Source organism: Nyctereutes procyonoides, unplaced genomic scaffold, assembly GCF_905146905.1.
Source record: "Nyctereutes procyonoides isolate TBG_1078 unplaced genomic scaffold, NYPRO_anot_genome, whole genome shotgun sequence".
In the NCBI taxonomy this organism is placed as follows: domain Eukaryota; kingdom Metazoa; phylum Chordata; class Mammalia; order Carnivora; family Canidae; genus Nyctereutes; species Nyctereutes procyonoides.
In genome coordinates, this window is record NW_026575049.1 from 47,125,549 (window position 1) to 47,140,354 (window position 14,806).

General features: G+C 46.0%; 2 protein-coding genes across 3 annotated transcripts in view; one reads left to right on the plus strand and one right to left on the minus strand.

Annotated features, from left to right (window-relative positions):
* PLEKHH2 (pleckstrin homology, MyTH4 and FERM domain containing H2) overlaps nucleotides 1-14,806 on the plus strand; it is a 117,623-nt gene that overhangs the window by 85,396 nt on the left and 17,421 nt on the right. The window contains 1 exon segment of the mRNA XM_055328923.1: nucleotides 1,374-1,471. Coding sequence (XP_055184898.1) covers nucleotides 1,374-1,471 — 98 coding nt within the window.
* Nucleotides 7,540-10,498, minus strand: LOC129511833 (uncharacterized). 2 transcript variants are annotated; one of them, XM_055328927.1, is made up of 2 exons: nucleotides 8,120-10,498; nucleotides 7,540-7,816 (listed from the first exon to the last, which is right to left on the minus strand). In XM_055328927.1, exons 1-2 carry the CDS (start codon nucleotides 8,606-8,608, stop codon nucleotides 7,637-7,639), a joined length of 669 nt encoding a protein of 222 aa, XP_055184902.1. In that variant the 5' UTR covers nucleotides 8,609-10,498; the 3' UTR covers nucleotides 7,540-7,636. Both variants share the same exon structure in this region; 1 of them encodes a protein (XP_055184902.1).

Genomic DNA, 14,806 nt, shown 5'->3' on the forward strand with positions numbered 1-14,806 from the left:
GAGAGATTAAGTTCAGTTGGAAAACGGACTTCCAAGGACATGTAGGAAAATGGACCTGTGGAAATAAAGAGGGAATTGTAAACAAAAGGAAAATCATGAGCAAAGGTGGAAATTTGGAAGATTTTTAAAAAATCTTTTCTAGGTCATAGTAAATGACTTTAACAAAGTTAGCATCTAGCAATGATAACGATTAGGACTATAAGAATACAGAACCATAGGAACCTTAACAGGAAAGGCCCTCTTATTTTGCAAATGAGGAAGCTGTAGCCTAAGAGCATTAAAGGACTTCCACCAAATCACACAACTAAAACTAGATCAGGACCGTTTTCTTACTTGTTGTGGCCCTTGACTGCTCTTGGGAATCAGCACCTTGTTGTGGGGTGAAGGTATTTCTGTGATTTGAAGATAACAGACTTGGGGCAGAATAGAAGAAATAGGATCTTAGTAATAGATCCCACAAGTTTAGAGGACATGAAATGTCAGTACTTCCCTCGAACTACATAAATCTGCTCCTCGGCCTGTTAGCACTCAAAGGGGTTCTACAGAACCCTGTTGAAACTCATACATAGTTCATTAGGAATGTTGGTTATTAGGTGCTACCCACCTCCCTGCCCGCTCCCCATCCCCCACCCCTAGCCCCCTGCATATGTGGCTGCATCTTGAGAAATCTAGATAAAGGAATGTCTTTTTCTCCTTAGCTCCAGGTATATCCTATTCAGTTCAGCACATTCAAATGTAAATTTTTGAGACCCACATTCCTAGAGCACTGTTGTTAATAATTAATCAAGAAGATAAGCTAGTCTTTTTGGTTGACTTGAGCTGAGTAAACGTTAGGGGCTTTGCTGAATAACTGCTTCCCACATATTTTTGAAAACTTTTATTTATAATTCTCTGGATGACCTGTTAAAAAAACAAGCAAACGTTTATTTGATTCCTGAGGGATTTTTATTCTTTCCCAATCAAAGCATCTTAAGATTATATTTCAAGTTTCTTTGAGATAACTTTGGTTATTCCAGTCTTTATAAACTCAGAAGGTGGAAAAGTTGCTTCTTCAGTGATTAAATTATGAAAAAATTCCTGGAATCTTCTTATTTCCAGTCTCATGTAGTCTTTCATTAAGATTCCTTTTTTGAGTAAAAAATTCATGGCCACAGCCCAAAGTTAATGGATGTCTGAGGGGATAAGTAAACCAAAGAGCAATTTATAACTAAATGGAAAACCAGGAGTGCACAGAAGCTTAAAACAAAAGGCTTCAGTCCATTTGGTTTGATGATGTTAATTTCACGGAACGTTTCAGTTTGCAGACATGCTTGTCTTCAAAAAATGCTGATTTGAGAACTGCTATAAATCTCCATTTCTTACTTGTCTCCTAGATATGTGACATCATTTCTAAGTGGGAGCAGGCCTCCAAAGAACAGCAACCTGGGAAATGGGAAGGTACGAGAACTGTTCGTCTAACTTACAAAAACAGGTGTGTAATGCCATATCTAAACGCCAAAGTGTATACCATTATGCTCATATCATGTGCCAACAGTTTCCTAGTGAAAGCTAAGCTGATTGCAATATTTATTTGTTCGTTTTTCTGTAAGAGGAAACTACTTCACTAAGAAGAAACTGTCACATAAAATTTTGTTTCTAGCTCTAGTCATGAATGGCTATATTTTATAAAGATATGCATTTGGATAAAGATCAGGAAAAAACTATAAGAAAGAATAGCTGCTCTCTTAAGGTGGTCACTACAAGCATGAATTTTTTTCACTTTCAAAAATTTCATTAGCATTACATTTTTTATAAAGACTAAATAAATACTTAAATATCCTACTGAAAGATATATAGTAAGAAGAAATATTTCTGGGGGCGCCTGGCTGGCTCAGTCTGAAGAGCATGTAACTCTTGATCTCAGAGTTGGAGTTTGAGCCCCATCCTAGGCACAGAGATTACTTAAATAAACAAAACTGAAAAGGAAAAAAGAAAAAGAAGAAATTGTTCTGTTTACTCATGTCTTTTAGAAGTTACATACTCATTTATTCTCCTTTCATATTCTCTTTTTTCTCTCTCTAATTATTGAGCTTCAACTATGAGCTAGCTAGGTACTCTGGATAAAATGGTAATAAAAGCAAACAAAAAGACAGTCCCGGATCTTTTGAATTTATAGGCTAGTGACGAAGACTATTGTTAATCATAAAATAGTTCTAATGAATACATAATTACACATTAAGTTCTCTGAAAGAGAGAAGTTTGGTTCTGTAAGAGCATATAGGCAGCAGCCTGACCTAGACTGGAGGGAGGCATCGAGAAGCTTCTTTGAGGGAGTGAGGCTTATGCCTGGGTGAGAAGGGGCCAGAAGGGGGCTGGAAGTGGCACCATGGAAATGGGTAGAAAAGGATGTTCCAAAGCTTGTAGAGAGAAGCTGCTCGGAGGGTTTCAGGAATTGGGAAAAAGCCGGTGGGCCTGGAGCACATATCTTCCCAACAGATACATTTTTAATATACTTTGGCATATGATCAGAAACCAGATTTTCTTTGTTTCTTTCATTTTTTTTTTCCTGAATACCTTTTTTTCTTCCATGTATTAGCAGAAGGTAGTACTTAGTAAACAGTGTTCACTGACCAGGTGACACTAATTGTACAAAAAAAATAGAGTATTTTGCTGATTTTATGTGGCTCTTTTACTACATAAAATAAGGAATCTAAAATATCAGACTAGAGAATTACTGGTAGAATTACTGATTTAATAGTTACTTCCTTCAGAAGCCAACTTTTGTTTTTTTGTTTTGTTTTGTTTTTTAAAGATTTTGTTTATTCATGAGAGACACACAGAGAGAGAGAGAGAGAGAGGCAGAGACACAGGCAGAGGGAGAAGCAGGCTCCACTCAGGGAGCCTAATGTGGGACTCAATCCTGGGTCTCCAGGATCAGGCCCTAGGCTGACAGCAGCGCTAAACCGCTGAGCCACCCGGGCTGCTCCAGAGGCCAACTTTTGGAAGATGTTCATAGGCCTAAAATTGGAGTGTAAGAAGTAAAGATACTATATAACATAAAGAATATGATTGCCTTTGATCCAGTTAGGGATTTCTTTTTCTAACGATCTGTCCCACAGAAATACCCACAAATGTGAATTCTCATTCCAGTACATCCCAGATCTTCACATGTTTAGTAATAGGAGAACAGTTAAATAAATATGGTGCATTCATATTGTGGACTCCTCTTATACAGACAGCTGCTAAAGGCCACCCACTATTTGAAAGGATTCCTTTGATCTGAATAAATTATAATTGTGAGCCATTGGAGCTTCTCTATTCAGGGGCTCATGAACTATGGTGATTTGCAAGAATTCTGAGTAATGATTGTTAAGCTTTGGTGTCTAAGGTTTTAAAATTGCTTCCTGGAGACACGCAGGATTTCTTAGATCCTGGAAATCTAACAGAATCTACTCCTGGAGGAACCTATTTACACTGATGGCAGCCTTTATCTGTGGTCCTTTGGTGACTGGCAAGAATAACAGGCTGGACCTTTCAGATGATTTGGTGTTAGTTCTGTGTTTGCTGGAGCAGTGGTTCCCAAAGTGTGGGCCCTGGACCTGCAGCTTCAGGATCCCATGGAAATACGTTGGAAATGCAAATTAGGGGCACAGGGTGGCTCAGTCTTGGTTTTGGCACAAGTCATGATCTCAGGGTCATGGGATTGAGCCCTGCTAGGGCTCTGTGCTCAACGTGGAGCCTGCTTGTCCCTCTCCCTCTGCTTTTCCTCTGCTTTCCCTCTCTATCTCTAAAATCAATCAATCAATCAACCAATCTTTTAAAAAAAATGCAAGTTATTAGGCCCCACTTCAGACCTACTGAGTCAAACAGAATCTCTGGACATAAGGAGTCTGTGTTTTAACAGTTCTCCAGGTGGTTCTTATGTGTGCTGACTTTGAGAAGCACTGATCTGGAGATCCCCATTGCTGCTCTCTTAATCTTACTTTTGGTAGAAGAAAGCCAGCTCTTGGACCTGACCTCCTATATATCTTTATGGAGAGAGGTTCAGGAATTCTGGCTTGGTTTTGTTGGAACTAAATGGAATTATTTCCATGTCTCAGACGATCCCTAATAGTGCATACCTTATGAATGCTTTTTTATACATGCTAATTCTGTCTGTGATGGCTATGGTTGGAACCCAGATTAAATTTGGGTGAAACGGAGAAAGGTAGTCTGAACCACAGATAAGAATAATACTCCAAGTCTAGCAAAAGCCACTAGAAAGGACAAAGAGAGTTTTGAGTAACACATAATAAAGATGGCCTTGTCAGAAAAAGAAAAAAAGCCTCACAACAGTATCTTTGACATCAGAAAAAAAAAAAAAAAAACTTCAACCAAAAGGTTTAATTTTTAACAGAAGTCTGAAATGTCTGGATAGCCACAGCTATGAGAAAGTATTGCGTTTCTAAATACAGTTGAGCTTCGCACGTGTATATAAATAGCTTAGACAATGAGCCCTAATATCCAGTGACACAGGAGAGGAACTGGCTGTGACCTATCATGCGTCCAAGGATTTGATTTTTTATCTGTCAGGCAACACCATAGTAAGTGAAACTGGATGCCAGCTTTCTATCCTGGAATTTGTATTTATGTTTAATAAGTTAATGGAATTTCAATTATGTAGATTTGGAGGTTAAAGGTCTAATTAATAGCATTTGAACTTGTTCTCATAGGCAACCATTTGGAAACTAATATTTAAGTTCTGTTTATGTGTAAGCTGCTTATTCAATTTGGTTTCTTATGTTTGAAACTGCAAAAGTCAAGACACGTTTTTAACAAAACAAAACTGGCAAGGGTCTTTCCCTGAAGAAGACTACTCTTCCTATCTCCCCACCACCACCACCAAGCATGAAATAGATTATTTTCAGTAGTCCTTTGTGATCACTGTTTCTCTGGAGCATAGGCAAACATTGCCATCTCTGCCACCTTTAGCACCTCTATCTGTTGGCTCCTAAGCCAAGAAGCATCTTGACAGGTCATCTAGTTTATCCCATTTCTTCCAACTGTGTTCACAGTAAAAAAGTTTCCAGAATGGACTTTTGGGGGACAGAAACAGGGTAAGTCTTCGGAGCTGCCCTTGGAGCCAGAGCTGTTATGTTCTCTCTTCTGTTGTTGGACCCTGGCTCACGGGTGCCAACGTGGCCCGGTGGACGCCCCAGAGACTCAGACCCCAGACAGGCAGATGCAATTAGCAAGAGGGTTTATTGAACGTTTGCGCAAACGGGCTCTCCGCCTCCGAAGAGGAAAAGAGCCCCGATTAGCAATTACAGGTGTCTTTTAAAAGGCAAAAGGAAAGAAACTTCCTAAAGACAAAAGAACCGCGGGAGTCGCATGGCATCCAGGTTGATTTTGGGGAGGGTCAACATGAACCTATTCAGGGACATTCCAATCAGGGTGTGTGGGGGGAAACGGTTTTCTTATTGTAAACAGAATGCTTTTAGTTGCTAAAATTTCAGGAAGAAGACTGGATGGGCTGCCTCTGGATTAGGGCTGGCCCTACTTACAAGGGGGGAGGTTTCTTCATTCCCTCCTCTTGTTTGGGCTGATTTTAACCTTAAAATCTTAGGGAACATTTATTTTTTCAGTTTGGAGGGCCCGACATTGCTGAGTTAATACCAGAGCTTGGGTAATAGACAATCTGTCTTGGATGAACTGGAGCAGCCGGTTGAGGACGCAGGGGCCGAAAGTTAGCAGCAGGAGCAGGATAACTAGAGGCCCAGAATGGTAGAGATTAGGGTGGTCAACCAGGGAGACTGATTAAACCAGCTTTTAAACCAGCCCTGCTGGGCCTCCCGGTCCCTTTGTCTTTTATTTAACCTTTCCCTGAGTTTGGCCATGGAGTCTCTGATGACTCCAGAATGGTCTGCATAGAAACAGCATTCCTCTCCCAAGGCCGCACACAGTCCTCCCTCTTTCAGGAATAGTCAATCCAAGCCTCTCCTGTTGTGAAGTGCTACTTCTGAAAGTGAGGGGAGGGACTGTTCTAGCTTAGAAACGGACTGCGCTAGTGTCCGTAGATCCTCATCTACAGCTGTTTGGAGTTCTAGATAACGCCGTGAGCCCTGGATCGGAGCAGCTGCGCCAGTACCCACCCCAGCAGCGACCCCTAGTCCCAACATAACGGCTAAGGTTAGGGAGACAAGTTCGCGCCGAAAACGGGTGGGATGTTTATCATACTGATTTTCTAGAGTTTCAGCAGGGTGATAGAACACCCTGGGTAGGATCTGCACCATGACACAGAAGTCGTTTGAGCTATTTAGAACCTTAGCCGACACACAGGGGGTGAGGCCTTTGTTGCATGCCCACCAAGTTCCCGGCTGGGGCTCCAGGTAAGAATCAGTCCCCAAAATCGGGGTGGTAGTGTTGCAGAGTCTCTGGTAGCCCCGGGGGGGGGGGGGAGGTGTTCCTATGCAGGTTCCCTGTCCTGTAACTTCTGTAAGGCTGAGTTGTGGTTGGGAGTCGGGTGTGCATCCCTGAGTGCTAGTGATGTTATTATAGGTCCCTGAAGTAGCAATCCCCTCATAATAAGGGGGGGTGGTGCAAGGCAGAGCCAGCAGGATTTAGTTACATCGGGGCTGGTTCGATTAAGGGCCAGGAATGCCCCTATGATAAGATTTGTCCAGTCTCGGGTGACGACCGAGGGGTTGGAGTGACCGCGAAGTTAGTGGGTGCGGCGCTCCCTGCGGCTAGGGCCGGGGCAGCTCTTTGTTCCCCGAGGACCGCGTTAGGCCCGATCGCCACGGGGTCTGGGGATTCTATTTTTAGTTTAATTCTGAATATAAAACCATCATCTGTTCTTTCTTTGTATAACCTGAGTCCCCACGTATATCCATTGGCCCAGTAAGTAGCCCTTTTTCCGGGCTCCGTGAAGGATATCCGTAGGGGATGACACCACCCTTGGCAGGGCCCATAATTAAGGGTTTTCCATTTGCTAAATGTCGGGTGAGTATAGTTAGCCTTGACAGTGATATAATCCCAGGAGGAGGAGGGCCTCCATTCTGTATCCCCCGTAGTTTCGCACCCCCAATTTTTACAATAAAAATATTCCCCTCCTCCACAGGTGGGATTTAGCCTGCGATCTCTGTGGTGCCCGGGACAGACATAAAAGGGAAGAGTGCTTAGCATGGCCCTTCTATCAGGCGTGCCACAGCCTCCCCATGGGTCTAATCCCAGTCGCCCTGGAGGGCTTTCTTGGTTAGGGGCTCTAGAGGTGTCGAAGTATCCCTCTAGGTCCCATGGGCTAGGGGCCCCTATGGTTAGCTTGCAAAGGTCAGGATATAGGTCAGGCCACCAGGTTCCCACGGGGGCGGTCTTAGTTATAGACCAGACGTCGTCACCCCCAGACGTTAGTACCTGCCAGGTTAACCTTTTGAGGGCATGAGGGTCACCTTTGGCGGAGGTGAAGAGCGCTAGGAGAGGTAGGAATATAACAACTGTCATTGAACAATTTATGAAAGTCTTATCTTGAGCGGGTTTTGGGTGCAGTGGAGCTTCCACTGGAGTGGCTCGTCTGGTCCGTCCTGGCTGGCGTCAGCGGTGCTCGTTGATGGGGCGCGCTGGACGTGTGAGGCGTGGACCCAAGCAGCAATGCCGTCTACCTTTAAGGCGGTTGGGGTGGTCAGTAGTACAGTATATGGGCCCTTCCAGCGGGGCTCAAGCGTCCTGGACTGATGTCTCCTGACGTAGGCGGAGTCCCCGATCTGGAACGGGTGTGGGCCGGTGTGTCTCCGGGGCGGTAGACAGCCGCAAGGGGTTTCCAGATCTGGTGCTGGATAATCTGGAGCGCCTTTAGCCTGTCCTGTAAACCGGGAGTGTTAGCAAGAGGGTCAAGAGCAGAATCTAGTAAGTCCGTTACTGGTGGGGGACCTCCATAGAGAATCTCGTAAGGAGTTAGCCCATGGCGCGCGGGAGTGTTCCGGACTCGGAACAGAACCATAGGGAGGAGTTGGACCCAGTCTCTAGTGCCAGTCTCCAATGTCAATTTAGTTAGGGTCTCTTTAATTGTTCTATTCATTCTTTCTACCTGACCTGAGCTCTGGGGTCTGTATGCACAATGTAATTTCCAATTTATCCCCAGTAATCTGGCCACCAACTGACTTACCTGGGAGACGAAGGCGGGGCCGTTGTCCGACCCTATTACCTTGGGCAGTCCAAACCGGGGGAAAATTTCTTCCAGGATTTTCTTGACAACCACCTGGGCGGTTTCTCGCTTGGTGGGGAAAGCTTCTGTCCAGCCATTTCGTAGAAAGCTACTCCCATCGGTGTACCAGGTTGCTTCAGCATCTGGCAAAGGCTGGTCCGTCAAGTCCCCTCTGGTGCCATGGACTTCAGCTAGGATCTGGTGGCAATCATGCATTACTAGGGAGGGGGACTCGGTTTCTGGAAGCAAGGTGGCCGGGTTTAGAGATGTAGCCGTTCCAAACTGTATCTGCTCAGAATTCAGTAACATGGCCTGATAATGGGTGACCCGGGCGTTTGAGAGCCATCGATCAGGGGGCTGGCGGATGACTGTCTCTACGGCGTGGGGGGCCACCACAGTGAGGGGTTGGCCAAAAGTCAACTTGTCTGAGTCTTTTACCAGGACTGCCATAGCCGCTATTATCCGGAGACATGGGGGCCATCCTGCAGCCACGCTGTCTAATTTTTTTTGAAAAGTATGCCACGGGCCTTTTCCAGGGTCCCAGTTTTTGAGTTAGGACCCCTTTGGCTATTCCATTATGTTCATCAACATATAGCGTAAAAGGCTTGGTTACATCTGGGAGGCTCAGGGCAGGGGCAGTCAATAAGGCCCTTTTTATTTTGTCAAAAGCCAATTGCTGCTCCTTTCCCCAGTGGTAGGGGGTGTTGGATTTCGTGAGAGGATATAGGGGAGCCGCCATCTCCGCAAACCCGGGTATCCAGAGGCGGCAGAACCCAGCACTGCCGAGGAACTCTCGTAGTCCTTTGGCATTAGTGGGTGCTGGGATCAGGGCTACAGCCTTTTTGCAGCTCTCCGTCAGCCACCTCTGGCCTCCAGTTAACCTCTCGTAAATCTTGTACCGGCCGGTAATCTCCTGTGCCGGGTTTTTTTACGGGTAATAGAGGAGTATTCCAGGGCAACTGGCAAGGTATTAAAATGCCCAATTGTAATAGTCTCTGTATATGGGGCCAAATGCCTTCTTTGGCCTCTTTGCTCATTGAATATTGCCGGATCGATATGGGGGTGGCCGAGGGTTTTAAGTTTATAATTATGGGCGGCTGGTTTACAGCTAGTCCCATTCCGGCCGTTTCCACCCAGGCCTGAGAGTAGTTAGTGAGCCATTCAGAATCTAGGGGCTGCACGGCCGGTGGAGAGTCCTCGTGCAGCCGGTGTTCATCCTCTAGGCGCAAGGTCAGTACCTGGAGGGGCTGCCCTCCCGCGCCAGTAATAGTGGCCCCTTTTTGCTGAAAATGTATCTGGGCCCCTACTTTTGAAAGAAGGTCTCTGCCTAGGAGAGGGTAAGGGCAGTCTGGGACCAGTAAGAAGGAATGCGTTACTTGCCCAGTGCTCAGGTGGACCTTCCGTTCGGTTGTCCATCGATATAACTTGCCTCCAGTTGCCCCCTGAACCCAAGACGTTTTAGAGCTCAAGGGTCCTTTTGCCTCAGTTAAAACTGAATGTTGAGCTCCCGTATCGACCAGGAAGGTCACCGGCTGTCCCCCCACTTTAAGGGTTATCCGAGGCTCGGGGGGGGGGGGGTTTCCTGGCCCTGACATCCCTAATCTTCATCTTCTAGGGACAAAACAGGAATGGGCTTCTTTTTAGGTCCCTGCGTTTGGCCCTTCCTTGGGCAATCTTTAACCCAATGTCCTTTTTCCTTGCAGTAGGCACACTGGTCTCGTTCAACCCGTGGTCCTCTTTTGTCTCCCAGGTCCCTACTCTGTCCTGACTTACTCTGCCCTGAGCCCTGTACTACGGTGGCCAGTATAGCCTTCTATTAACCTCTGCAGAAAACCTGCCGGTGTCTCATCTTTTCCCTGCACTATAGCACGTACCTTCGCCAAATTGGTGGGGCGACGCCCTGCCCCTTTGAGACCCGCTAGGAGTACCTGGCGATAGAGACGGAGCCGCTCCCTACCAGCAACAGTGTCGTAGTCCCAGGTCGGGCGAACCAAGGGGAAAACATCCTCAATTTCATTAGGCAGCTGGGTTGGCCTCCCATCCGCCCCCGGGACGCGCTGTCTCTCCTCCGTGGTGAGGAAAGTCTGCAGGAGCTGTTGGCGGTCATCCTAGGTCGGCTGGTGGAGGTGTCCATTGGGTCCTGGCTGGAAGACTAGGGCCTTCACCTGCAAGATAATGTCAATATTATCCTGGGCCACCCGACGTTGAAAGCCGGCCACTCTGAGGAGCAGAAGGTGACCCATCTTCGTCTTCTGACTTCGACCGAGAGATTGTGTGCCCGGCCGGCGACTTCTTTCCAGTGATCTAGAGTGAGGCTTAAAGGGGTGGTTACAGTCTGCCCCATGGGTGTAGAGAAGGGGTGAGCGGTGAGGAGGTGGACAGGAAAGGAAGAAAAACACGGAACGAACAGACGCACACGAACGACAGGACTGGCGCGGCAGATTCAGATGGGAGCGGTCGCGAACCACGACCCTCCCCGAAGAGGAGGGAGTGCCGGGGCTCCGTTCCTCTTCCAGACCACTCCGGAGTCCGACTCCGGAGGGGGACCAGGGGTCTCGGGCACGTCTGCCTCCCCCGCTGGTCCAAATACAGAATACAGAGTACAGCGTCCTGCAGGCACAATACAGACCCGGCACAAAACAGACCCGGCCAGTCAGACAAACGGACGAGACAGATATGACATTTAGCGAGCTCGGTCTTACCTCCTGCCGGTTTTAGGATTGAGTCTGGGGCGTCTCAGATCCCGGACGAGCCCCCAAATGTTGGACCCTGGCTCACGGGTGCCAACGTGGCCCGGTGGACGCCCCAGAGACTCAGACCCCAGACAGGCAGATGCAATTAGCAAGAGGGTTTATTGAACGTTTGCGCAAACGGGCTCTCCGCCTCCGAAGAGGAAAAGAGCCCCGATTAGCAATTACAGGTGTCTTTTAAAAGGCAAAAGGAAAGAAACTTCCTAAAGACAAAAGAACCGCGGGAGTCGCATGGCATCCAGGTTGATTTTGGGGAGGGTCAACATGAACCTATTCAGGGACATTCCAATCAGGGTGTGTGGGGGGAAACGGTTTTCTTATTGTAAACAGAATGCTTTTAGTTGCTAAAATTTCAGGAAGAAGACTGGATGGGCTGCCTCTGGATTAGGGCTGGCCCTACTTACAAGGGGGGAGGTTTCTTCACTGTCACTTCTTGTTACAAACAATAAAGACTGTTGGTACTGTTAAAAAAAAAATCCAGGATAAAGAGACTTGTGATTCTATAGACTTCTAGAGGAGGATCCTAATACTACTAATAGTAATAATAATAGCCAACATTTATTGACCACTTACCACACACCAGGCCCTGTGCTGAGCTCCTCCTATGCATCTTCTTTTTTTTTTTCTATGCATCTTCTGATATAATCCTAACAGCACCCTAGTGAGACAGGTGTTATTATTATCCTCATCTTACAGATGAGGACACTGCATCTTTAGAATGTTATGTCACTTACCCAAGGCTGCAGAAGGGGACTTTTCGGTCTTTTTGAGCAAATCATTCCTGTAGTTAGCAATTCTGACTACCATTCATGCAGTTACCCATTCATGCAGTAAACATCTGTTCAGTGTGTACCAATGCCAGGCCTTGTCAGAGCCCTGGGGATTTAGCGGTGGATAGAACTCCCCTACCCTTTAGAATCTTACAGTTTACAGGAAGAGACAGATGTGAAATCTTCACAGTGTAATTAATCCTATAAGTACAGTAGAGCACAGTAGTGAAGAACAGAGGCTCTGGAGAGAAGCTGCCTGGGTCAGAATCCTGGCTGTCCCACTCACTGTGTGGCCTTGAGCAAATTACTTAGCATCTCTGTGCCTCAGATACCTTCTACATGAAATGGAAACGCAAACGGTATCTATTTCTAGTGTTTCTAAAGGACTAAGTGTCGGCAAATGTAAATCCAAATTAAAGCCAGCCACACAGTAAATGCCCACCCATATTGCTCTTAACACGAATATGACATGTGTATGTACAAAGCGTACTGGGAATATGGAAGAAGGCTTTGCAGAGTGGTGCCTTCTGAGCAGATGACTTGAGGTGGTACCTGTAGGCAGCAGGCAAGGGGGGGGTGGTCACGACTGCCATTCAGTAGTGTCATCAGTAGACCACAGTGGACAGAGAAGTGAAGACAAGGTAAATGGAGAGTCAAGGAAGTAAGTGGACAAGAGGAAGAGAAAGATAACAGTAGGAAATACATGCTCCTAGGAATGAAATACAAAGCCAGTGGGAGGCAAAGTGGCCCCCAGCAGTGCTGTACGTTCAGAAGCAGAACTGGTCCTCATAGTGATGACAGAGGTGGACATTTTCAAATACCCCTGCTGTCTGTCCCTGGCCCTGCCTGGGGACAGAAGCCTACGTCCTGGGCAGCCCGGGTGGCTCAGCAGTTTAGCGCTGCCTTCAGCCCAGGGTATGATCCTGGAGACCCGGGATTGAGCCCCACGTCGGGCTCCCTGCGTGGAGCCTGCTTCTCCCTCTGCCTCTCTCTCTCTCCATCTCCTCTCTGGGTTTCTCATGAGTAAATAAATAAAATCTTTAAAAAAAAAAAAAAAAGCCTACTTCCTCTGCTGCAGATCTCTTGAGAACTGAAGAGTGCCTAGAAGCTCATCATATCTGAGACACTCATATCACATTCCCCTGGCACCTTGTCTGTTCAAGACTGTGGATTTGAGTTTCTGACCCCTGTGATCATTTTTGTGACTCTTTGGTTCCTCTCCTCATTCTCTCCAAGTCTGGTTGTTGGAGCCCAAACTGTTTCATTAGAGGCTTGAGTCAACAATTCTGCATGTTGTCTTCCTATATGCGTGTCCAGGATGGTTTTTCTCTTTTTGCTAAGAGAGCTTCATTTCCCCTTCCCAGGTTCCATCTTTGCAGCACTCTAGAAGGAATAGAAAATGCACTTTAGCTCTTCTTGCCTGCAGTGATTTGCACACTTGGTTCAGTTCTTTTTTCTCCCCTCCTAACTATATTACCAATTCAAGCTTTTATTAAGAACCTTAGTTGAGAGCGTCTGAGTGGCTCAGTCAGTTAAGTGTCTGCCTTCAGCTCAGGTCATGATCTCAGGGTCCTGGGCTCCAGCCCTGTGTTGAGCCCCCTGCTCAGCAGGGAGTCTGCTTCTCCCTTTCCCTCTACCCCTCCCCACTGCTCATTCTCTCTCTCTCTCTCTCTCTCTCTCTCTCTCAAATAAATAAAATCTTAAAAAAAAAATCTTAGTTAAATCTCAGTGGATTACAGTGACAAGTAAGACATAGTTCTTAACTTCAAGTGGAGAAATAAGCTATACCAATAAGAGTGGGCTTTCATCTTAAACTTTATTCTCGTTGTTTTATATCATTCTGCTGATAGCATTTTGAATTTAGAATCTGTTTCTGTTGCCCAGCCATAGTCTTCTATGAGTTAACAATTTGTCATCAAGGAGTCACAGATGAGTAGGGCTTACGATTTGTTTTTTTCCGGAGACCAAGCTTATTGACTGCCTGGCCAGTGATTCCGAAGTGTGGTGCTTAGAAGAATTATCAGAAGCATGAGAAGGAAGAGCTTTTCAGAGTACACCCACCATGCTTCCCAGAGATTCCGACCTACCACCCTCAGTCCCTGCCAACGGAGCTAATTTGTGTGAAAGATGTAACTGATGCCAGTGTGCCCTCTCCCATAAGTGTATAGGGACAGAAGGGGCTGAAAATCCACTTATAGCCAATTGGGCACACACCTAGCATATGCTGGACCTAAACTTCTCTTTTTCTGCCACCCTGTTGTCCTGCCAGTCTTAAAGTATGGCAAGGGGGCCCCTGGGTGGCTCAATCGGTTGAGTGGCAGGCCCTTGATTTCAACTCAGGTCATGATCTCTGGGTCATGAGACCCAGCCCTGCACTCAGGGGGTGTCTGCTTGAGGATTCTCTCCTTCTCTCTCTGCCCTCCACCCTGATCATGCTCACTCGCTCTCTCTCTCAAACAAATAAATAAATCTTTAAAGTATGGCAAGGTATTGCTTACCCACCCCACTGTCATAACATCTACAGCATTTACAGCACTCTGTGCCTGGTCGGGAGCCTGAAGTCAGAGCCCCCAGAGGTCTCCTGAATAGTGAAGCAGCATAGTGAATAAATAAAGAGGGTTACTGAATTGCTGAAGGCCTCCTAGGCAAACAAAAGATATCTCTTATTTCAATAAGTAATAATAACAACACATGGACTATTTTTGAGCTCCTAAAGCTGTTTATCCGGATATGGCAAAAAAAAAAAAAAAAAAAAGTCAAAACATTCAAATGTATAAATAAGATCTTTTAGACCCTCAGAGAAAACTGCAACCCCATCCATTTGATGTTGACTTTGAATTAAAACCTTCATTTTCTATTCCCTGGTATGTCTAAGTTATTTAGGGAAAATCATGAGTGTTTTGAAAATTGCTTTTATACAGCCCACTGAAATGAAGAGTTCCATCAGCATCCTGTACAAGAGAGGGCATATTTAATTTCACTCAGTGCCTTAGATTCTTCCTCAGTAGCACTTAAGGATTTGGTATTTTAGGGCATAAAAAATAGCATAGAAGCGTTCCTCAACCTCAAAGCAGCTTTGTCTCTATTTGCTGAAGATGTTATATGAAACAGAAACAGATCACTGACAA